This window comes from Bacillus rossius, chromosome 18 (genome assembly GCF_032445375.1).
Source record: "Bacillus rossius redtenbacheri isolate Brsri chromosome 18, Brsri_v3, whole genome shotgun sequence".
NCBI classification, from domain to species: domain Eukaryota; kingdom Metazoa; phylum Arthropoda; class Insecta; order Phasmatodea; family Bacillidae; genus Bacillus; species Bacillus rossius.
In genome coordinates, this window is record NC_086345.1 from 29,523,016 (window position 1) to 29,546,940 (window position 23,925).

General features: G+C 38.5%; 1 protein-coding gene across 1 annotated transcript in view; it reads left to right on the forward strand.

Moving 5' to 3' along the window:
* The first annotated feature begins 8,003 nt into the window (after nt 1-8,003).
* The window catches only part of LOC134541400 (uncharacterized), a 43,589-nt gene continuing 27,667 nt past the window's right edge, over nt 8,004-23,925 (forward strand). Inside the window, 11 exon segments of the mRNA XM_063384822.1 lie at nt 8,004-8,152; nt 11,149-11,314; nt 12,943-13,136; nt 17,317-17,468; nt 18,026-18,041; nt 18,768-19,058; nt 19,061-19,105; nt 21,127-21,263; nt 22,389-22,489; nt 23,633-23,775; nt 23,777-23,815. Coding sequence (XP_063240892.1) covers nt 8,102-8,152; nt 11,149-11,314; nt 12,943-13,136; nt 17,317-17,468; nt 18,026-18,041; nt 18,768-19,058; nt 19,061-19,105; nt 21,127-21,263; nt 22,389-22,489; nt 23,633-23,775; nt 23,777-23,815 — 1,335 coding nt within the window. The 5' untranslated portion in view covers nt 8,004-8,101.

The following is a 23,925-nucleotide window of genomic DNA, read 5'->3' on the forward strand; positions in this document are numbered from 1 at the left end:
AAACACTGTAGCTTTTTCTAAGAGTTATAGCAAATTGTGAGGGTGCAGCAGTACGGTGACCACATTCTCATTGGCCCCGTCAAGAGCGGGACGACACCTCTCACCGACCTCAGCCAATAACCACAGGAGAAAAGCTACAGTATTTTGTGAATTACCTTGACACGAAATGTATTCGCGAAATACAGGTGTCCCTATCAATGTGACGTCATTCACATTAGGATTAGGACACGGAACGCTCTCAGGTTCTGAGTGTTGTAGTCGAGCCTTTGTAAACTACTTTGATTGTCTTACGTTGGTTGTGTGTTTCATAAACCCGGCCTTAAATCCGCTCTTGTTTAACGAGACTCGCCACGTGATGGCGTTTTTACGATCCTTGAGCGCGAGTTCAAACTTATAGCACCGGCCGTTGTGCATACCGAATGCTAACCACAAGACACTGTTTCTTTGTTTTGTAAATGGAGCAGAAATTTTCATTTCACGTGAAATTAAAGATATTTGTACACTTACATGAAGACCACTGTATCTCTACAAAATAGTGTTCGCAGTAACACTGGGTTTGGATTTTTAACCGGGAATTTACGCCTTGTATTGTCGCAGTGGCTACAATAGTTAAAGTTATTTGTTAACCGTTCCTTGAATAGCTTTTTAGTATGAACTGTGCACGTTAATATGAATAATTAAATAAAACAATGTCCAGTTATTGAAAATTCGATTATCTTTTCCATAGTTTAAAAAAAATATTTGTGCCAATTTTCGTGCGAAATACTCAGTATTATCTCAAAACGTATTCCATGTACCTATGTGTTTTACAGTTACAGTATATTTATTGTAGTATTGCAAACTATTTCTTGGCACTTAGTTTCCAAAAAAAATATTTTGTAAGAGTTCAGAAAAAAAATTTCTGTGTGACTTTACAGCCATTCCGTATGAAAGAGGAAAACATGTAAAAAAGTATATATGTGTGTGTGTTTCTTAAAAGATATGGGAAAACTGGAACAATGTTTGTAACAGATGAAAATGATCAAACAGACATCAATTTGGTTCAAATAAGTTCAGTGCTGCCTACGCCAAATGTTAAATCAATTGGAACCAGACTGATCTATGAGTTCCAAAATCAGATTAAATTGTGATTTTTTTTTTCATTTTAATTACTTAATGTCACCTTATAGTAAAAAAGAATAAATCACATGTGCATAAAATCCAAAAATATATTGATGTAGGGTCACTTGTAACATCCGTCACACCAGTGTGTGTAACATCCGCAACAGAAGAAAAACTGTATAAAACCAGTGTTCTTATTAATTTTTTTGTACATTTTCAGAAGCTGTTTAAAACCTCAATAAATCATTACAAACAATTTGAATTCATTTTATTGATCGGGTCACCTGATTTTTTTCTGCTGAACTCAACCATCTCATCTGATTGTTCCCAAGTTTTGTAACATCCGTAACAGCACTCTTTCTTAAATAATCCTCACACCACTTACAATACAAAGTTAGAAACCTCAACCATAACCAGGGGCGTAGCCAAAGGGAGGGGGGGTTAGGGGTTCAACCCCCCCCCCCCCTTAGCCCCAAATATTTAATTAAATTTCTTATTCATCACTCAAACAAATTTCATATTAAAAATTAATAAAAATTTACCATTACAGTATTTAAATTTAAGTACCGAAAACAGCTAAAATACCACTATTTTATACCTTAAAATCCAAATTTTCCCGGGGGAGCCCCGGACCACCCACTTTAATAACGGGGGGGGCAGGCTTCTTAACACCCCCCATACACAAATCCTGGCTACGCCACTGACCATAACTGGTTTCTCATAGTTATTTAAGTATTTCATAATAGAATTAATATGTCATTTAAGACTTTTAAAAATTAAACCAAAATGTAACATCCGTAACATACGGAATGGCTGTTCAGCATCTTTATCAGACAGACTCTGCGCGCCAAAGGATAATACCTCCGCGGCTGCTATCAAGCATCTGACTGTCACAGCAGCCGGCACACGCCACGATACGCCGCGACTATCGCGCAGGCTCGTGACCAATCACGTGCGAGCAGCGTCAGCCGAGTCACATTGGCATCACGTCACCGCGTCGGAATTCATCAGCCACCGGCGACTGGAGATCGCAACGACCTATATCGATATACCGGAAATATCGACATTTCACGTTCAAAATATACATATTTTGTTATGATTATATCAACACTATAGTGTTTTTCAAATAAAAAATATTAAAATTATTTTTAAATAAAAAAATGGCGGACCGAGGCTTCGGAAAGAACAAATTATTATAATTTTATATTGTTATTATTCATTATTCCCTCTTCTAGATGTTTATTGGCTTCCGTTTTCGCTTAATATATTCATAAGTCTATAACAATAACATTTCATAAAAATTACTTAAATATTAGAAAAGTGGGAGAGAAAACTATCGGCACATACAGAGAAGGTATTATTGAATAATAAAAAAATTAATAGAAAAATTAAAATTAATTATATTCATTTTTGCTAGAAAGAGCTCAACTTTATACTAGCGTAGATACGTATATCAAGAACTCAATACAACATATACTTAAATGATATATTTTTTAATAAGCAAAGCATGGGTAAAAGTTTGTATATTACAATAGATCGATATTTTCAGGCCGACTTTTCATTGTTATCGATATAGTTCAAGAGACATATCGATGTGCAGAGAAATTTGGCATCCCCGCCGGCGCGGCAACACTGCACGACTGTGACGTCACGGCGCGACTCGTGGAGTCCTGGCTTCGAGGACTCGTTGCTCGTGAGAAGTGGGGGGATGACGTGTGACATCCAAGATTGGGGACAGCGATCCCATCTAGCACTGGCCCTTAAATAATTCTAGCCAATAATTACGTTTACAATTAATTTAATTCATTAAGTTTTGATATAAGCAAAAAAAAAATTGGTTGTCTGTAAAGTCGGTTTACGGGCGATAGTTTAACGTGACAACGTCATAACAAAACATTGATGAAATGATTGCATACTTTTATGAATAAAATTGAATCATTTTTATTGGTTTAATCACTATTTTGTATGGATACAAAGAAGGAGTGAAATGAAATCTACAATTTAATTTATAAATATACTTTTATTTGCACTCATTAATTCAAATATGTTTATTACTTTAATGAAGAGATTTTTTTTAAGTATAACTTTTATACATGTTTGCTATTTAACTTCTTCCAATCTGTGTTATTCTGTTAAGGATAGGACGATGATAGGAAAAGTAGGAAACGAATGGGAGTGTTTCAAGTTTAATGTCCCTCGAAAAAGTCAAATCGATGGTTGTTCCAATCGAGTGGAAGAGAGATAGATGCGGCGCAAGCGTACAATGAGCGTAACGGGACACAGCGTAACGGGACAATGAGTTATCTTTTTTCGTGCCTGCAGCCGGCGTTCATCGATTTATTAGACGTTGTCACGTCAAAAAAAAAAAAAAAAGAACATCAGAGCGTATACGATGATGCAGTGGGCTGAGTTGTGTTACAGCTCGCGAGGTCTATGCAAATCAGAGCTCCATAGGGAAGTATACAGCCTACAAAATATACATCGTGGATACCAAAGGCAACACAAAGCAAAACTAACCGTTTACACAATTTAAGAGAAACGTAATTTTGACAGAGGCGGCCACGAGGGAAAGTAAAGGATTTGCTAATTTGTGTTTACCGGAACTAAGGGCTCACGGATTTTAGCTTTCTCGCCACCGCGCAAGGCATCCACGCTACAAATACAGGCGTTCCCCAATCCTAAATGACAATTTTATTTAAAAAGTGAAATAGCACTCCCTTATAACGAAAAGGATCGTGGTCACAATAAAGAAAGATTCAGCAAAAATTAGAAGTACTCTGAGGTCGTCAGAACTCACTCACGAACTGGCAGGGCAACTCTATCATGTTCCTGAAGGAGAAAAAAAATACAGAATAAAATTATGACACCCTGGACAAATATAAAAATTATTATTTTTAAAAAATACTAAAGTTACAAAATATAACGTTAGTGAGCAATATAAACTGTCTTAGATGTGATACTTTTGAGACAAACACTTCGTAATAAAAGATTGACCACAAGAAAGAGAGATGCAGAAGAAAGATAACTTAAGAAGTATAACATATCGCATATTTAGTGCTGGTCCACAAAACTGATTAACTGATAGCGGTGATTTCGACAAAAGCATAATAGAGAAACATAAGCTTGATTGTAACAGTGTATATTGACGCATTGCAGTCAATAAAATAATCATATAGATAAAAATCATGTTTCCTCCAATTTTTTAAAATAGTATAATGTATGTTTGTAACAACAACCCCAAAAAATATACATATAAATATATTGTTTAATTGTTTCCATACCATATTTTTTGTAAACAAACCTCAAATGAATGTATAAACTATATATATAAATATTATGTATAGAGAAATAGAGTAACTAGAAGCCATAAATATTTTTTTTTGTAATATACAAGAATAATTTTGTTCGTTTTAAACTTAGGTACGTATGTAATTTCCATTTTCAGAATACGCAAAACTCTAGTATCCTATATATTTTGTTGAATTGTATATTCTACAGAAGTGTGTTCTGAATTTAAAAGGTTTAACTATATTACAACTAGGATGCAAACACGTTACTGTAAAAGTTTTTTTTACAGTGTACGTGCATGCAAAATATAAACTATTTGGAATACTTTCCAGCTTATTTTGTATATACTCTCAAGCAAACAGTAACTTTTCCTTACAACTTTCGTATATATTTGTAAGAAATTTAAATGATAAGAGCCTGAAAAAGGGGTGTTTTAGTTTTCTGAGAACTGAGCACAATTTTTAAAATAGTTTAAATGTTTACTGCACAGCCAAGCCCAAAACAAGGCTAGTATCGTCATGGTCATACCGAGAGACACACTTTGTAAAATCTTTCCTGTAATAATCATCTGGAACATATCGTAACAGGAAGCAAATGTACAAGATAAATTAAAGAGATAGTTCGTGAGTACGTGCATTTTCGCTAATGAAAACAATTTCTGTACATAACGCAATTAAACTAAAATACTATTAATTAAAATTAACTACCTTTTTGTCTAAAGATATGATTGGAATGTTCATGGCAGCGGATGAAAAAGGAAACAGAATTCTTGCAATAGTTTGCAGTACTTGTAACAAACCTTTGCTCTAATTATTTATATACAGGTATATAAAAAAAATCTTCTCTATATGATAAAGCAGTACTAGGCTTAATATAGTACATAGACCTAAGTATGGTATTAGGGTTTAATGCTCACCTAATTATTTTTTAATAATGTCTAGTTGGGTCTCACCATTTCACTTTATTATGCATTCTAAATAGAATGACGCCACTTTTGGTAGCATCTTGTTCTGCCAGAATTGTTCATCTTTAAAAATTGCTGCTGTATGCCACGAAATCGCAATCGTGCTTGTTTTAAATGTTAAGTTGTCCCTGACTTTGGTAATAGAAGCTGTGAGTTGGTTTGAAACGAATTCCGTCTTATGTACAACATCTCAGCTATCAGTTTATGGCATTTGGTAGGAGTGATTTCGTGAAAGGAACGGAAATGAGTAACCACGGTGCTTTCATCATGGCGGTTGGCAAGGGAAACATTGTTGAACTGATTTTTTAACGAATTTTATCAGTATATTTTCGCTTTTATCGGGGTGATTTCATTATGTAGTTTGAAATTTAGTTTAACAAAAGGAATGTTGCGGGAACTACGTGTTATTCGCGTCCATAAATGAAGTTGAAAAAGTTAAATTTCGTATTATCAGTGTATTTGCACCATGAGAACACACGTTACCGAGGCTAGATGTCACACATCTATGGCGAGAACTAAAAGACTAGCTCACGTGTTCGCTTCCCAAATAAACTGCCAGAAGTAAGCGAGTGTGAATGTCACCGTGTCAGTGTTAAAGAAGACTGCAGGTCGCCGCTCTAACCTCTGGTTCTGGGGTGGAGCGCCTGCCTTGTGACTTGTAGGACCCGGGTTCGCGCCCCGGCTCCTCCAAGGCGGATTGCCCAGACAGATGGTGGCATTTGTCTGATAGGAACGCAATCCCTTGCAACAAGTCAGGCTACCAAAGAGACGGAGGGTGGAAACAAAAAACCTTGCAGGGTGGCTTCCAAATGTGGAGCCCGTTTCTTTCCTAGGGCTCCCCATGCGGAGGCCATCCGGGGGTCTCCGGGGTCGTGGAGTTTTGCAAAAATATTTATTTCCATCCCACAATGTTATAAATTAAGATAGAACGAAAAAAAATACGTAAAAACGTTTTGATATTTAGGGTGAAATTTTAGTATGCGGCGGAATTTTAAAATGTTGTGTCACTTTTATGAACAAAACTATCCTGAATATTTATAGTCACAAAAAAGAAATAACAACAACTTTAAACTTTGCGTTGTAATCCCGGTATTACATAATTGATAACATAAATTTCTCAATTATTATTATTATTAGTCCACTACACAACCAGAACTTTTTAACACTTTATTTTATTCAGCGGCAAAGTTTTCAACTTATAAAAAAAATATGTCATGATTACAATCATATTAAGTACCTAGTGTTTGCCCTTTTTATATAGATCAATATATTTATTCCGAGCTTGATGAAATTTTGCACACTTTCTTTTTTAATTTTTATTTCTTTCAAAATAAGAAGAATATTACCGTCTACAGCTGATTACTGTTCTTGAAAGCACCCATATAGCTGAATTTCGGTACTTCTTAATTTTATGTAGCCTACTTGTTATTTGAAATCATACGATAATTTCGTCGAATCGCGTGAAGAAATGTACTTAGTTGAAAGTACAATATTTATCTCGCTCGGCATTCTTTTAAAGAAATCGACATTAAGTGTATTTGCAACATGAAAACACATGAATTTGCACATTACCAAAGTTAGATGTTACACGTCTCTGACAGGTACTGGAAGATTCGCTCATCGCCCCCCCCCCCCCCCCCCCCCCCCCCCACCCTTAAAAATACCAGGACCTTAGAAACAAATATTCCACATTTTTCTGTTGTCACACAACTGATATCTTCATATTCGTGCTTTAAAAAAATGTATAATTATAGCTTAATATACACTTTATGACTCAGATTAAATGGTTGCAGTCTCATCTAAACCACCCACTGTAAGCATTGGTGTAGCTAAGATTGAGTTAGAAAAGCGGGCATGATAGCAATAGTTTGCTATTAGTTAAACTACTTAAGACCTATCCCCTTGTTAAATTTAAAAAAAATTGGAAATTTTTTTTAACTTATGTTCTAATCAAAGTAACAGCAAAGAAAATTTCCCGCATTTCTACCATTTATAGCTACGTTGCTTGAGCAGAAATTAAATCACTGGGTGTATAAGCTGCATTGCTTATGAAAACGGCTTACGTAACAACTTAAAAGGGTTTGGAGAATGACAGAGAGGGGTGCTCTCTTTCTTGGCGAAGTAAATAGGGTTTGAGCTTAACAGGCGAAAAGAGTGTGGAAGTATAGAAGGAGATTGGATGAGTTGAGACCTCCTTTCTACTGAGATGGCACCCCATTGTAAGAGCAACTTCAAAGGGGCACGGTGGTTTAGTGGCCAGGTTACTCGCCTCCCAGCACAAGTGGGAGACGTGGTGGACGGTGCCATGGTCTATGGGTTTTCTCGGGGTACTCCCGTTTCCGTCTCACCTCATGCTGGCCAGCTCCTGTGCGTGTCAGCCCCATTACATCTATGTAGACCCTGCCTCAGGCGCGAAACAACATGTCGATTATCATTTTCTTGATCGAGTCCTTCTATAATTTTCTACCATATATTTAAATCGTTACAAATTAAATTTACTTTTATTTTTATTAGTTGGTGAATGTAGAGCTATTTCTATTGCAGAGGATAATTGTGATCCCGGGAATATTTTTACTTCAGTAAGAAAATTTTGTCTTTTCTGGTTTGTCGTGTGGCTACCCTGATCTAATAATCTGTTTGTCAAGTTGTCATTCAAAAATTGTTTCGAATGTTTCTTTTGTAATTTAGAACAAATAATTTAAACGGAGGGGCGGTATTTTAGGCGTACGTTGTTAAGTTTCATTGACAATGTTTGACCCAAGTGAGCGGAAATATGAGATAGAAAGCAAATTAGAAAAGGCAAGATATTTTGTAATTATTAATACCTGTTCAATACGTTGAAGCATTGTAACAAAATTATAGTTAAATTTATTATTGTTAATGCTGAGTGTTGTCAATTATTAAAAATAGCAGTGTGTGTTGTGTCAAGGTAGTCAGATTACAGGTTTTATTACTATTTTAGTAGTGTCTGGAGTAATTAGAAGAAAAAAAATTAAAGGATGGTTAGGCTTTCATTAATTGAAACGTGTACATAAAAGAGCGAGTAGCTGTGAAGTGATTTTATGAGAAACTAAAAATAATATTCCAAAAAATTGCGCATATTTTAGATGATACGTAAAGTGATTAAATTTTTTCTTTCTAATATTAAGATTATGAATGCTACATATTAATTTTGGTTAATCATCCTATAACATCTCGTTCGTTTATGTCAACTATTACTTTGTTCCTGTTTTCAATTGATGATTCTCAGATTCTCAGAGCGTACGTGTGTAAAGGGCACACCCGGCTACCTGCAGTCTTGTATCCCTTATTTTAAATGTTTTAGCCGAACTCCGTGGCGTAGTCGTTTGCACACCGGCTTACGGTGCGAGGGGTTCTGGGTTCGAATCCCGTATAAGGCATGGGTGTTAATCTACGTACGGATATTTGGTTGATGATTATGATAATAAAAAGCTTCGACTAAAGAAAGGCATCTAGTGCTGGTTGTGGGCGGAAGCCGATAACCTAACTGTTCAACAAATTAGGGGGGGGGGAAAAAATTAAATATCATACAAATAGAAAATAATAAGCACGTAGACGGGCGTAAACTTCGCGTTTTAGAAGCAAAAAGAAAATAATTAACACTTGCATAACAAAAAAAAAAAAATCAGTGCCTGAAATTACAATTTTATTTTTTTTCCAGAGAAGTCTAAGAACTCCAGAGTTATCTGTCAGTTTTGTTTTTGGTTGCTTAAGAATTATGCTTTGCTAATGAGGAGGTAATCTGTTGAAATTTTGACATGGTTAGCGGAATAATAGGGGCTTTTTGCATCAGTTTTTTAAGTCGTTGAGTGGCATGTGCAAAAGTTGTATCTATATTTACTGGTGGGAAAATATCAGCTTGCCCTGTACACATAGGGCTGCTTGGTGGGACCCTGCAGGGGGCAGGGTGGAGGTTGAGGTAGAAGGCACACTCCATGTTGGTCAGGCCTGTGTTGGAGTGTGCGGCTGTGATCTGGGACCCCTCACTAGTGCACCTTTCCCCCTTCTCCTTCAGACATTTGGGAAAGTCAGGGAAGTTTAAATTGGTCACGGAAAGTGAAGGAGTTTAATTGGGAATCCTGAGAAAGGCAAAATAATTCCCCAGCGGTACCTAGTAATTTGAGGGGAAAAATTTCATGCTGCTGTATACCATCACCCGGACTGATTATTTTTTTTCCCCCCCCCAAATGTACTTGTGCATAGTCAGTGCTCAGTATAAATGGAGCAGTGGTGGAAGTCTGTGAGCCCGGGAGTTTTGCGCCTGGGTTCTAACCGACTAATCATCTCTGGGTGGGGGCTTGAATGTTGCATACTGCCCATATGTTGGCCTACACGCATGCAATAAGCAGGACACATTTAAAACATACAGAAAGATTCCATAAAGCATAGTTTTGAAGTTTCACAGTTAGGTACTATTTTGTAAGCGTAAGCGATACCCCTTCAGTGAGGGACTTCTTAATATTTTTGTTATGTACTTAAATTAAGGACCAGCTGTGGGGGGTGGTAAAGGCTGTATTTTAATTTCTTTCTTTCAGAAAATTGCAAACTGTATCAATTATTGTCAAGGAAACGAGAAATTTTTGGTCAAGGAAAGTCGGGGAAATTTTATTGCATGTTTGAGTGGATTCTCTGATACAGCCTTTCCAGCCTCTTGAGCCAAAATGGGCCCCGTTGCAGGCTCGGATGGCATGAGAGTCACTCTCTTACATCCGCCCCCTTCCCACCCCCTCTGCACGCCTGCGCAGCGACTGACATGTGGTCCGTGTTTGCTAATGCTTGTTGAGTGTGCACACATAACCTCTCAGTAAACATGTCCATTGTTACAATACTAGGACCGCAGACTTACCAAATAGTGACTGAATGCACTGGACTTGGTAAAACACAGTGCAGTTGGAATTAATATTTTTAAATTATCTGTCGCATAGCTGCTCACTCTTTACTAGACCATGTTTCATCACGTGGATGAATTCCTTGACATTGATAATGCATCAATGTATTTTATGACTGGTTTCAAATTTTGCTGATGTATGTGTAATCTATTGTAAGTACATCATTGTTTGGTTTTTTTATTTATTGAGGAATTTAGATTGTCTTTAATTTTTTTTTTTTTTTTTTTTTTGGACGAGATCTAATGCTTGGCATGCATGTCGAATGGGCAGATAAAAACATTAATCTGTAAACGTTATATCCACGTTCCCAAGTCCTGCCCAGCATTCTAATGGCATGATGCTGTACACAATTATCCTGTTACATGATGTTGGCTTATTAATTTAGTAACCTTCTTTGAAAAATCCCAAACATACCACAAGCTTGTGATATAACGATTAATTATGATCGTAAGTTGAGTACGAACGAAAAAATTTCTTCAAGACATGGCAAAATTAGTTTGTATGGTGACATTCGAGCTTTTTTGTTTGGCCAGGATCATGTACCAAAGGATATATACATATATATATACTTACATTCACACAATCATGTGGTAATTGTTCCTTATCGTGTATCCAGTTGTAGTTTTAACATAAAAATAAAGAAAGTAATTGGATTTTTTTGTGATGCAAAGTTGTTTGATTACCAAAATATTTGGAGCAATTGTTTCATGTAACGTAACTAATTGTGTTTTAATATAAAAATGTTTTCATTTTTATTTTTATTTTTTGAAAATGAATCATGAAGCATTGCTACAAACCGGACATGCAGCGAGGAACAAGGGATGAACTCGTGTGGACCGCTGTGGGAGGGTCGGGGGTGTCAGCCTGTCGTGTTGGCGGTCCCAGGAGCTGGACAACCTGAACCTGCTGCGGGAGCGCACGGACCGGAGCAGCCGCCTCACCAGGGGCATGGTGGGGATCCTGTCGTCCTTCGAGCTCCGCCTGGCGCGGCTGGAGGAGACCATCCTGCCCGTGTACAACGAGACCGAGAACCTGCAGCGGCGCCAGGAGAGTATCCTTGTCCCGTCCGTCGACAACCAACGTCCAATAGTAAACGCAATAATACTGTTTGGTTACAAAAGAAGGTCCCAGGTTCAAAGGTATACTATAGCAGTTTAATTTTTAGACTGTTTACAAATGTTCAACATGTGCACCTTTGGTTACACGACACACATCCAACCTAAAGTCTAATTCTCCCCACCCTTTGGTTAGCACGTCCGGGGTCTTCAGTTCCGTGTCTCATTAGTAGAGACCTGCAAAATTCGCGGTTTCGATGGCCTTCAGGATGGACTGCACATACCCCTGTACACTCGGGCAAATAACGCAAGTTCATTGGCTGCCGACTTGTAAATCGTCTCAGCTGGTTTGTCTGTGATTCGATCCTTCTTTGTTTGAGGGTTTGTAACTGGTTGAGATTCGTCCAGATGAACAGCAAGCCAATATCAAGATTATCTAAGAGGTATATGTGTTTAAATTCTAGCCTATCACCGAATGAATCCGCGAATTTTGCAGGTCTCTACTCATTAGGTAGCGGCGGAACGTAGACACGGTCTTTTATTGATCCCCGAAGGAATAAAATCGCACGGCATTATGTTATATAGAGGCCAACGAAGAAGAGCTCGGTCGTTTGGACTAGAGCTGTACCGATTCACAAAATTTTGCAGATATGCCGATACAACTGTTGCTAATTCACCGATTCCGAACCGATTCCGGAAGAAAAAAGCATTTTGGTCAAAGGAAATTTTTTTTATAATTTATTCCTATGTGCAATGCAAACAATGCTCATGTATTTTAGTTTACAAACATAACATAACCTCTCTTCTTTTTAACTCGTATTTTTAGCTTGTTTTCATTTGTTTGTTGACGACCCATTAGTTGCTTATTGAAACATGAATTTACTAATGGAGGCTGGAAAATTTAATTATTTAATATGTAATCATATAAAAAAAAAATTTATTTAATGATAGGTAACTATGAAATATTCTGATTCACAAAACACAAAAGTTAAAAAAAAAAAAAAAAAAAAAAATGTATTTTAAAATGTGCAAAATTGCGAGACTTTGTACACGTTTACAATTTAAGAAGGGCAATGCAGTACCATCCTAATGTTTACGGCGGCGAAAATTTACGGTACCAATTATTTACCCTGAAATGTGGTCGCTTTGCACGGGAAACAGTAAAAGCAATGTATTTACATTATGTGAAGCCCTATATTATTTGGTTATTATTATTTTTTTTTTCATAAATTTTAAAACTTTCACTTAATTAAAACAAACATAACAAAATAATACTTACATTTGGTTAACACTTGAGAGTTAACGTGGACCCTCTTAACAGCTGTAAGGAATTTAAAAAAATAAAAAATAAAAAAAATTGTCGATTAAAAAGTACCTCTCTTTCTGCAGAAAATTAATTATTGTGTAACATACATTGAACTTAAATTATGTGTATCTACGTTGGTGTGTAATGGAGAAAAGGAATATTTTGGCCAGTTAAGTTTCCCGAACCGAAAACTTTCCTGCTCGCGTCTCCGGGCAGCGGAGTGTTGCTAGCGGAGTTGAGGCCGCGGTGACCAGTCGGCCTGGGTTTGGGGACGTTTTCTTGAGCGTCAGATCGGTGGAGGCCTTGACGTGCGCGCAGACATCGAGAACGCGCTGGCGGCGCTGGACCACGTGATCGGCTTCTACGGCGTGAGCCAGGAGGTGGAGCCGGTGATCCACGCGGGGCCGGGCGGGGCCGGCCTGGACGTCTTCCTGGCGGCCATGGGGCGCCTGCAGGCTGCCCAGGAGTACTTCCTCAGGAACATCCCGCAGAGCGTGGAGCTAGAGAACGTGGTGATTATTTTTTTTTTTTTTCGTGGCTAAATTCCTTCCAATCTCCCAACCCCTTGCATCAGGGACGTCGGAACAGGGGGGGCAGCAGGGGCGAGTCGCCCCCGTGCTGTTATCCATGGGGGGGGCGAGAGTAGCATTTCACCCCCCTCCTTTTCCAAGAATAAATGTTTGGTCCTAGTAGTATTTTTCTCAACCAGTAGTTACAAACGTTGCGTTGGTGATCACATTGATTAGAAAATCAAATTTATGATTGTCAATATACTGTAAAATGATTGCAAATTCCTAGATGGTATTTTATTTAAATTGTACTACATCTACTGTCAGGGTAGTATTTAATACACAATACGTCATCAAATTCTTGGAATGGTGTATTTAATATTTTGGTTCGGAAACTCATTAAATAGCACAATTTTGCATCTGAAATTCCAAATTTTTCCGAGAACTGAGGTAAGTATGATACATCTTTTCGCCCCCCCATTGATGAAAATGTTCCGACGTCCCTGCCTTGCATGGTGGAATCTCTTCTACTCTGTCCAACTCTTCATCCACACCATCCTCCATATCTGTAGTACACCTACGCTACGAATGCACGCCCTTGCATCCCGCATGTCTGTGCCCAGGGTCTTCCCCTGTAACCATGCGGGTTTGACCTGGGCCCAGCTTAGCATAGTTTTAAAGCTAGTTTTAAGAAATGGCGCCAATCGCTGCAGTGGCTGGCCAAACCCTACACAGATCACACGATACATGGGACCTCTCTTCTAGCATGGCTAATCCCAGTATTATTAGGTTATTTCCCGCATACTCTCGTTTGGCGGTGGTTATTCCAGGCGTGGGTTCGTTATTCCGATTACGTGCAATCGGTGGCTTGTTGGACAAAAAAAAAATCAGCCTCTGGTAAATTGCAGTACAGTGCTTGTGATGTAACTACAGTTGAGATGCCCCACCAACCCTCTCCTGGACTGTCGCGGCATTTACTTTAAAACCCGGAAGTTCCTCTGTGGTGGTACTGTGAGGGAGAAGTGTCATGATGCAGTGTGCCATCACCCAGACTTGGAACACGTTTTTAGGTAGCTTTAGAAGAAATATTACTTATTGTAGCCGTTTAACCGTGGCGCGACTTCTTGAAAAATTTTTATGTAGTCTTTCGTTTCATGGTCCATAGACCTCTAAACCTAATACATAAAATCTAATTGTGGAAAATTTCAGTCGAGTTGGTTAATGGGTAATTTCTGACCAAAGGGGTAGAAGTGGGGAAGGTTTTTTTGAAAAAAACAGAAACTCCTCTAGTGATAGTACTGTGAGGGAGAAATGTCATGATCCGGTGTGCCATCGCGCAAACTTGGAACACGTTTTTTAGGTAGATTTAGAAGAAATATTACCTATCGTAGCCGTTAGCCATGGTGCGACTTGTGGAAAATTTTTATCTAGTTTTTGGTTTCATGGTCTGTAGACCTTAAAATCATGGTCAACTCAAACGTTTATACGCACACACGGAAATTAAATATCGATACCAAACTGTCAATATTTTTAACCTGAAATATCTATATTTCCGAATATTTCAGATATATTGATATATTGTTGCCATCCCTAACGGTGACGAAATCAAAGTATCTAGGAAGTGTTATTGGAGGGAGGGGCAGAAACAAGGAGGAAATAGTAAGGAGAGGACAACTCTCTACATGAGTGTGAGAGATTTGTAATGGAAGAGGGGGCTGCCATTGGAGTGCTAACACCTACAGTCACTCAAGGACCGGAGACTGGGACTGATGCTGGGGAGATCAGAGCAATAGGAATGAAGTGTATGAGGAGTGCGAGACAGGATCAAGTGTGAGTGGTATGGCCACGTACAGAGAATGGGAGAACAGAGGCTGGCTAAGAAAGTGTTGGAGTTAATTTTATGAAGTCGCTAAATGTGTTCCAGACAATTGAAATTTTGCAACCACCTCAACATATGGCATTGGTTTTTTTTTATTGGATATTAATTTTAATAAATTGATTTTTTCTATCTTTTCTCATCTCCTTGGCTGTTATCGTCTCAACATCACAAACAGTTTGTCCGATATTCACAGACTGGACCAAGAGACTTTTTTTTTTTTTTTGTAAATTATGTACCTTCCACCAATTATACATGACCACCTTGTCAAAGTGTGACTTTTTATTTATTTCTGTGATTCATTAGACATCATTTTTGCATGACCTTAGCATAAAATAAAATATGGTCATGTTAATAAGGTGAAAAAAAAAATTATAATTTTCTATCTGTACTTTTAAATTTTCATGTTTATCCATTTCTTGAATTACATCAGTGAACACAGAAATTGCTGGCTAGAAATACACTCGTAGACTCTGCAGCGGTTTCAGAAAAGATTGGAAGATGTGTGTTTGTTTAAGGTGTTTTCATTGTATGATCGTAATTTTTTTTTTGTGAAACAGACATGTCCAACTTGTGCACCGAAAACCATCTGATGGTGGCAATAAACTAAACTAAAATATTAAATAATTAAATAAAAATATTTTTAAAAAAATATCTACTTGTGGTCAACGAACAAAGTGTCAAGTTTCAAATTCTCAGTATGTGCCACCCCAAATTCATCACTTCACCCATGTTCACACATGTTTAGGAGAACCTGTCTGATAAAATATTATGAATAAATCATAAATTGTGTTAAATAATTAAATAGTTATATAAAGACATTTTAATTACTTTCCTTAAATTTCATGTATGTCTGTGGACAGAGCTATATAGTTATTTATATTTGTAACATGCCACACCAACAGCACAAGGCTCCAGCGGTGGGCACAACATGTAGGACAAGCACAAAACAAATACAGTAACATTATTAATACTAGAACAAAACAATTACAAGAACAAAACAAATAGTAAGACAAAAATACAAGACAACATACAAATAGCCATATGAATACTTAAATTCAAATAATTATTTAAACTTACAAAAAGTTTCATGAGAGTAACATGGTTTTATATATGTGTGTGTGTGTGTGTGTGTGTGTGTGTGTATATATATATTGTTAGATTAATTTAAAGTATAATTATATAATATATATAAAATATTAGTAATAACGAGAATTTTACTTGGTGTTGTGTCTATTATAGTTTGTAATGAGGCTATAAATAAGATCATTCTTGTTATAAATAGTACATAAACTAGAAAAGAGGCGAGAATTGAATTGAGGGATTCTCAATCCGGTGTTATCAAGAATATAGCTACATCTAATTTTATAGTATAAATATTATACATAGGGACAAGTTTATATGGTGAAATACTAACACAGCAAAGCACGTCAATGCAACATATAAGACTGAAATGCAAGTTAATACACTGTAAAACAGCAATGTGTAACTAAAAAAACATTAAATCAGTCAGCAATTTAACCAAACTTAACACAAATTACAAAAAAATTTGATTATTTATCACGTGGTAAATTCATTGGCTAATTTATTTAGCATGAATTATGTACCGAAACCTAAGACAAGTGGGGGGGGGGGGGGGGGGAAATATATATATTATATTGTTAAATCTTGCATCCCTTACATTAGTAACATTGTTTTTACATTAATGACGGTGCGTGTTTCAAACACACAAAACTTGGCAGATTTATTTTTTTATTTTTCTGAAAAGTTCTGTACAAGACATGCTTTTTACTGTATTATTTAATCAGGTTTCAAAAAAATCAGAGCATATTGGCGAAATCAGTACCCATTAAAAATATTTTAGTTAGATATTTATTGAGTAACTAAACTTTTTTTTTTAACGAATAAAGACAATGTATATAAATTAAAAAAGCTACCACCAAAATCTCCTGTTTTGAAAACGAAATTGTCCCAAAAATAAAACCATGAACTCGTACAAGACATGCTTTTTACCAATTCTTTTACTGTATTATTTAATCAGGTTTCAAAAAAAAATCGGAGCATATTAGCGAAATCTGTATGTATTAAAAAATATTTTAGTTTCATATTTATTGAGTAATTAAAATTCTTTTTTGTTAACGAATAAAGACAATGTATGTAAATAAAAATTCTAACACCAAAATCTCCTGTTTCGAAAACGGAATTGCCCTAAAAATAAAACCATGAAATCTTGTCCCTAGTTAGGGGTGTTTGTTGGTGTCTGTGTGCCGACTGATCGCGACGTGACTGGTGACTCGTGTGTTCCAGACGACGCTGTTCAACTCCGGGGGCGACGCCCTGAACCGAGAGTTCAAGGAGCTGCTGTCGCGCCACAGCAAGCCGGTCCCGCCCATCACGCTCCTCGACCTGGTCAGCGCGGACGACGGTGAGCGAGCACGGCCGGCAGGGGCGCCGTGCCGGTAGTTCGGTCCCGCGCGCGCCGCTCCGAGAAGGCCGGACGCACGCCATTGCAGTCTTGCGCTGTTCGTCACACGGGAAAAAGTTCAGGAATGCAAATTGAGCTGCTGTCGAACAGATACGTGTGGATGTATTTCATTTCCATTTGTATTGTTTCAGATTATGTTGGTTATTCCACATTAACGTGTACGAGTAGGTAGCATTTCCACACATTCCAGTTCATTACCTTCGATTTATTTCGTTACAATTCAGGCATATAATCATTGAATTTCGAATGTATTAAAGTACACTTATTTCGTTATAAAATGGGTTCCTTTGATGCTTTTCTATGTAATTATACTTCATTTTATTTATTTAAGACTGGACCATACGCCATTGCAGTCTTGCGCTGTTTGTCACACGGGAAAAGTTTAGGGATGATTAAAATTAAGATGCTGTCAAACAGACATACCCAACGATGGACCTGAACAGATATTCTGGACAACGCAATGTAGACTGTTTGTCCCTGATGACGGGAACGGATGCCAGTTCCCAACCTGTCGCAACTGTTTTGTCACAGGAAACCTACAGTGTTTGTCAGTGTTGTCGTCAATTATATTGTCCATAATATCGGTTTATCTTCATTGTCTTGTTTGTATATTTACTTTGTTGTTTGCGTGCATTTACTGTTATTGTGGAAAACTGTCTCGTTCGTTGTTAGCCAACTGAGTTCGTCTGTGCTGTTATTATTTTTTTCATGGCTAAATTCCTTCCACCGAATTCTTGTGCTGGCGAATATTTAAGTTTGAATTTGTTTGTCTGTGCTGTCGTCGTGTTGGCCACAATACCTGTTCAGGTTCTTCATTGTGTTTATCTGCTGATTTAGGCTTGTTCTCTACGGGTTTATGTTTTCATTTTTATTTCTTAATTTTGCACTCTTGAATTTTTTTTCCCCATGACAAACAGTGCAAAACTGCAATGGTGTATGCCCAAGAAATTTTATTAAATCAAAATTCCCCCGTTACACGAATCATTATTAAAGACTGCATCGAAAATACAACGGGAGTTTCATTTACGGTCAGTGTCTTGTTTTGTATTGAAAGTTTTTAAAACACAGTCAATGTCTCGTCCTCAATTTCAATCCATTACACTAAGAGCAACTCGCTGGCGTAGACGTTCCACGTTGTACCGACGGCCGTGTGTCCCGACACGACGGAGCCCCACCCGTCAGTTTCTCTGCGACTTGATGGACGTCCGTTTCTCCCATGCATAGCGGGTTTACCACGTTACCCTAGCGCTAGTCGGGACGTGTGACGCCGGAGCGTGGAAGAGGGCTGCTAGCGTCAGTGGGGACACATCACGACCTCTCGCACGGCCACGCCGGAGCGTCGAAGGGGGCGGCTGACCCCGTGGTGTTGCAGACACGCCCGGGGAGGAGGGCCCCCGCCCCGCTGCAGCACTTCCCCGACTCGGTGTCGGACCAGCTGGTGCGGCTGGCCGAGTGGCTGATGGCGCACGGACGCGACGAGTACATGAACGTGTACGCGCGGGTGCGCGCCACCGTGCTGCTGCGCTCGCTGCAGCACCTGCGCGAGCACCAGAAGACGGCCAGCGGGGGGGCAGCGCCCAGGGCGTGCCGGCCGCCAGCTCCCCCATGGTGGTGAGCGCGAGGGCTCCTCGGGAGATGCCCGTCCGAGTGGTGTCTGTGCGCTGTGGGGGGATGTAGGGACGTGCGAGTACGGTTCGAATCCACAATCACCCGAACCCGGAATCGTCGCACGTAAATGGATGCGAACAGTATTACGAATACTCACAAAAGCTATAAATTAATTTAATACGGCTCAAAAATACTGGCAGTGAAAAATGAAATTAGGCTACTATTACCTAAGTATTTTAGACATGATGTATCAAAGAAATATACGTAAATTAAATAATCAACACAGTGACATTAAAAGAATTTAGAGATTTCGAAAGCTTAAAATATAATTACGAATTTAGTAACTGCCCGGTGCAGAGCTCCAGCACATCCGAGTGGTGTCTGTAGACTGTGAGCGGATTCAGTGCCCCCCACATCATTCTGTGGGGCCCCGTTTCTAGAGATCATGATGACACCCCCCCCCCCCCCCCCGACCTTTTTTTTTTATACTAAAAAGATTTTAAAATTTTTTTCGGCTTCTATGTATATTGGTTTTAGTTAAATTAATTCTTAACCTTAATCACACAATTATTTGTCCGAACACCCATTGAAAAATAGTTTTTAAGTCAGTGTTTCGGGATCGTCAACGTAAATTCATGTCGGATAATGGCAAATGAACGAGTGTAACATGGGTGTCACGTCGGGATGTTGGTGGGTTTTGTTACTCGCAGTTGCAGATTCAAGACACGTTCTGTACGCACAGCATATTCGAATCATATTACTCTCGTGTGAGATTTCGTTAGTAACTAAAATTAGGCCTGGTTGTTTAATTGTTTTCTATGATTTATTTTTAAAATTATCTACCTTTTTTTTTTTTTTTGTTTTATTTTGTTTATTCTTTCCTTCGCGGGGGCCCCTCGACTCATCCCTCCTCCCCCCCCGACTCGCGGGCCCCGTTGCCGTAGCAACGGTACCACCAGCCATGTGGATGAGTATATGTTCGTCTGGATTTGTTTTAGAATAGGTGTAAATGTGTGTCTCCAGAGTATTCTTTAGGCATGAAACTCCCACTAGAAATTCTAAAGTGCTAAAGAAACTTGCACTACACAACATTTATCTTAATTCTCCGCCGTGTAGTGTCACGGTCGCCGCTCACACGCACTGGGAGAAGAGCTGCGCGCCAGTCCAGAGGAGACACCGCGCTAGAAGCACCAGCGAGCGTCGCGCTTATCGTCCCGTCTCACACCGACACTGACACAGATACACCCAGACTAGACTGGGGGGGTCTTAACTCTCTCTGCTCTACGCGTCGTGTTAGAAAATTATGTTTTATATTCCTAGTCTTTGGACTCTCTATGTCAGGCAGGTTAGGTAAAAAAAATCATAGTGAATATTTATTAGAAAAAAATGTATTGAAACTATACATTTCATGTGTCAATTTAGCTCTTGTTTTTAGCTTTTTGCCAACTTTTTTTTGAGTTATTGAAATAAAATTTGTGTTAAGAATAATGGCTTTTTCTAATATATATAATAAATAAGACATAAAATCGAATACTAAACGGTGCCATGTTGGTGTCAATGCAAAAATTTCCAATGGCACCATTTTGACCGGCTGATAGGGAAATTGATTGATATAATTGTAAACATCTATATTTATGGTAAAAAGATACAATTAATATTTGATTTTGCCCATGCCTGCATGTTCTTTCTTATATGTATACATACATATATAGTATACGACTTTGTTTGATTATTTATATGTTGCGTCCACCTTAAAAGTTCTTGAACTGTTAGTGGGCATTGTACAAATTATAAATAAATAATTTTTTTTTGTGTGTGTGTTTTAAAGACAAAATATCATACTGTGAAATGAACTAGTGTTTAAGATAATTTTATCCAATGTTATATATGTAGTTGGTAAATGTAAGAGAGAAGTTACAATAAGTGATAAATAACTACTATTATAAACCTTTCTTAAATTTCTTCAAGAACATCGTGTGTTCATTGCCCTGTGCACAGTTTGAAGTGCAGTCTGTGTTCCGCAGAGGCAGAAGTTCCAGTCCCGCCACGAGACGCCGAGTCGAAGAGCTTCCAAGAGGCCTGCAACACGTGTGAGTATCGGGTACTCCTCACTGCTTCGCGCCAAGGTCACGTCTTGTTATTCTCTGAATGTTGAATCAGTGTAGGTGCATCGTGATCAAACCGACAGAAGGTTACGTATGTCGTGTTTTTTTCCACATCGGCTGCTACTGCCCGATCATTCCATATGGTCATTTATAATATCATGTGTAAAAAATATTGTATGGATATTTGTATGTTGTGTTGTGTTGTCTTGTATTTTTGTCCTACTATTTGTTTGTTCTTGTAATTGTTTTTTTTCTAGTATTTGTTTTGTTCTAGTATTAATAATGTTACTGTATTTGTGTTTGTGCTTGTCCTACATGTTGTGCCCACCGCTGGAGCCTTGTGCTGTTGGTGTGGCATGTTACCAAATCACAATAAATAATAAATAATAATAATTTACGCCAAAATTAAGTATTTGAATATTTTGTTTACTGTATACTAGGGATGTGCGAGTACCGCGTATTTTCAGGTACAGTTCGAATCCACAATTACCCGAACCCGGAATCGTTTTAACGTGCGTGGATTTGAACAGTATTACGAATATACACAAAAGTTATAAATTAATTTAATACGGCTCAAAAATACTAGCAGTGAATAATAAAATTAGGCTACTATTACATCATGTATCAAAGAAAGATATGTAAATTAAATAATTAACACAGTGACATTAACAAAAATTTCGAGATTTCGAGAGAGCTTAAACTATAATTACGAATTTCGTCGTATAGCAAACTAATACTAAAACAATTACATACCTACAAGAAAAAAACGTCTTGGCTATTTAATTGGAGAAAAAATGTTTTCGTTTGCTGAAACGTTTATAAAACTGAGATTTCCCTGTGGCGTGCTTTTTTTTACGATTGAGTTGGAGAATCGAATATGTTTTGGTTTTCATATTTTAAAGTGTTTATTATTAATTAAGTTTACATAATTATAAACATTTCAATCTCTGTGTAATAACTAATTGCCAGTAGTTACAGTTAGAAAAAAGAGAACACACATTAATTTTTAAATTAATCAGTTATTTTTAATTATTCTGTGCTAATATTCGGAATCGGATTCACATCTTAAATATTGCCAGGGATTCGAATCGGATTCGAACCGAACTGAAAATCAAGGATTCGCACATCCCTACTGGGATACGTACCTAGTTTGATGAGTTGGGGGACCGTGCGTGCTGCAGGCTGGAGAAGCGCGCCAACAGGATGCTGCTGAAGGCGACGCAGACCTTGGAGCAGTCGACGGGGCTGACGCTGGGGCCGCGCCGCTCCGCGCTGCACCTGGGTGAGACCCGCGCCCCCTCCTCCGGCCGGGCGCCGACGTGGGTGGTCGTTTTGGTGCCCGTATCGGTCGATACTCCCCAATTTCCTGGATCTATGTGTGATTTCAATTTAAAAAAAATTTTTAAAATGATGTATGTTTATGCATTTATAATCAGTTGGATCAGCCAAAAGATTCTCAAAACTTCATGTTAACAAAATATGTGTTGCCAGTTTTTTGTTTCTTCCTTGCATTTTAAAAGAACACTAGTATTATGGTTTCATATACGTATATATGTATATTTCTCTCTTTTTATTTTTACTGTATTCTTCATTCATTCATCTTGGACTTGACCATGGGCGTCTCTGGCGGGCGGGGGGGGGGGGGGGTGGGGAGGGGGGGGGGGGAGGGGGTGGGGGGGGGGGGCGTGGGACTAAGGGGGAACAACGTAGTCACTCCCCATCCCCCATTACTTTTCAAGTTCATAAAGTGGTTTTATTTATACTTTTTTTTCATGTTCAAGTACATGTATTTACAGTGATGACATACAGTAGTAGATCAGGTGTTCAGATAAAAATTTACATACATGTACTTAACACGACGAAGGTATATACTAGTGTTTAAATAAAATAAATAAATTTATTTTATGTCCCCACCTTCCTCCTAAACTTTTAAGTGCCAGAGACGCCCAGGACTTGAAAGATTTCAAAAAAGAAAGAAAAACGTTTCTCTCTTATGTTTAGATTTTATTCGAAAAAACATTCAACATTCTTGAATGATTAGACATCTCAACTGAAATTGGAAAGAAGTACTTGCAAGTAATGAGAGAGAGAGGGAACTAGAGAGCTAGAGAGAGAGAGAGAGAACTAAAAAGAGAGAGTGTGCGAACTAAAAAGAGAGAGAGAAAACTAGAAATAGCTAGAGAGAGAGAGAACTAGAAGCGAGAGAGAGAGTGAACTAAAAAAAGAAAGAACTAGAGAGAGAGAGAGAACTAGAGATAGCTAGAGAGAGAGAGAGAGAAACTAAAAAAGAGAAAGAACTAGAGAGAGAGAGAGAGAGAGCTAAAGAGAGAGAGCTAGGGATAGAGCCGGAGAGAGAAACTAGATATAGCTAGAGAGAGAGAGCTATAGAGAGAGGTAGAGAGTGAAGGTGTGCATGTGTGTGCAGAGGGGCGGGAGGACGGGGTGGACGAGCAGGAGACGGACAACTACCTGGAGAGCGTGGCGCTGCAGCGCCTCATGCAGGCGGAGCGGCTGCTCATGGTGGGCATCGTGCCGCTGCAGCACCAGCACCAGGTGTTCCAGATCGTGGGTGCGCGACGCCGTGGACTCCGTCGTGCAGGACGGCGAGGTACACCCCGACCTCTCTCGTCTTCTCCGACACACGTCTGCGACTGCAATCTGTGAAGTCAGTTCACCGGACGATAATATTACGTGATAACGTCATGACAAAACATTGAT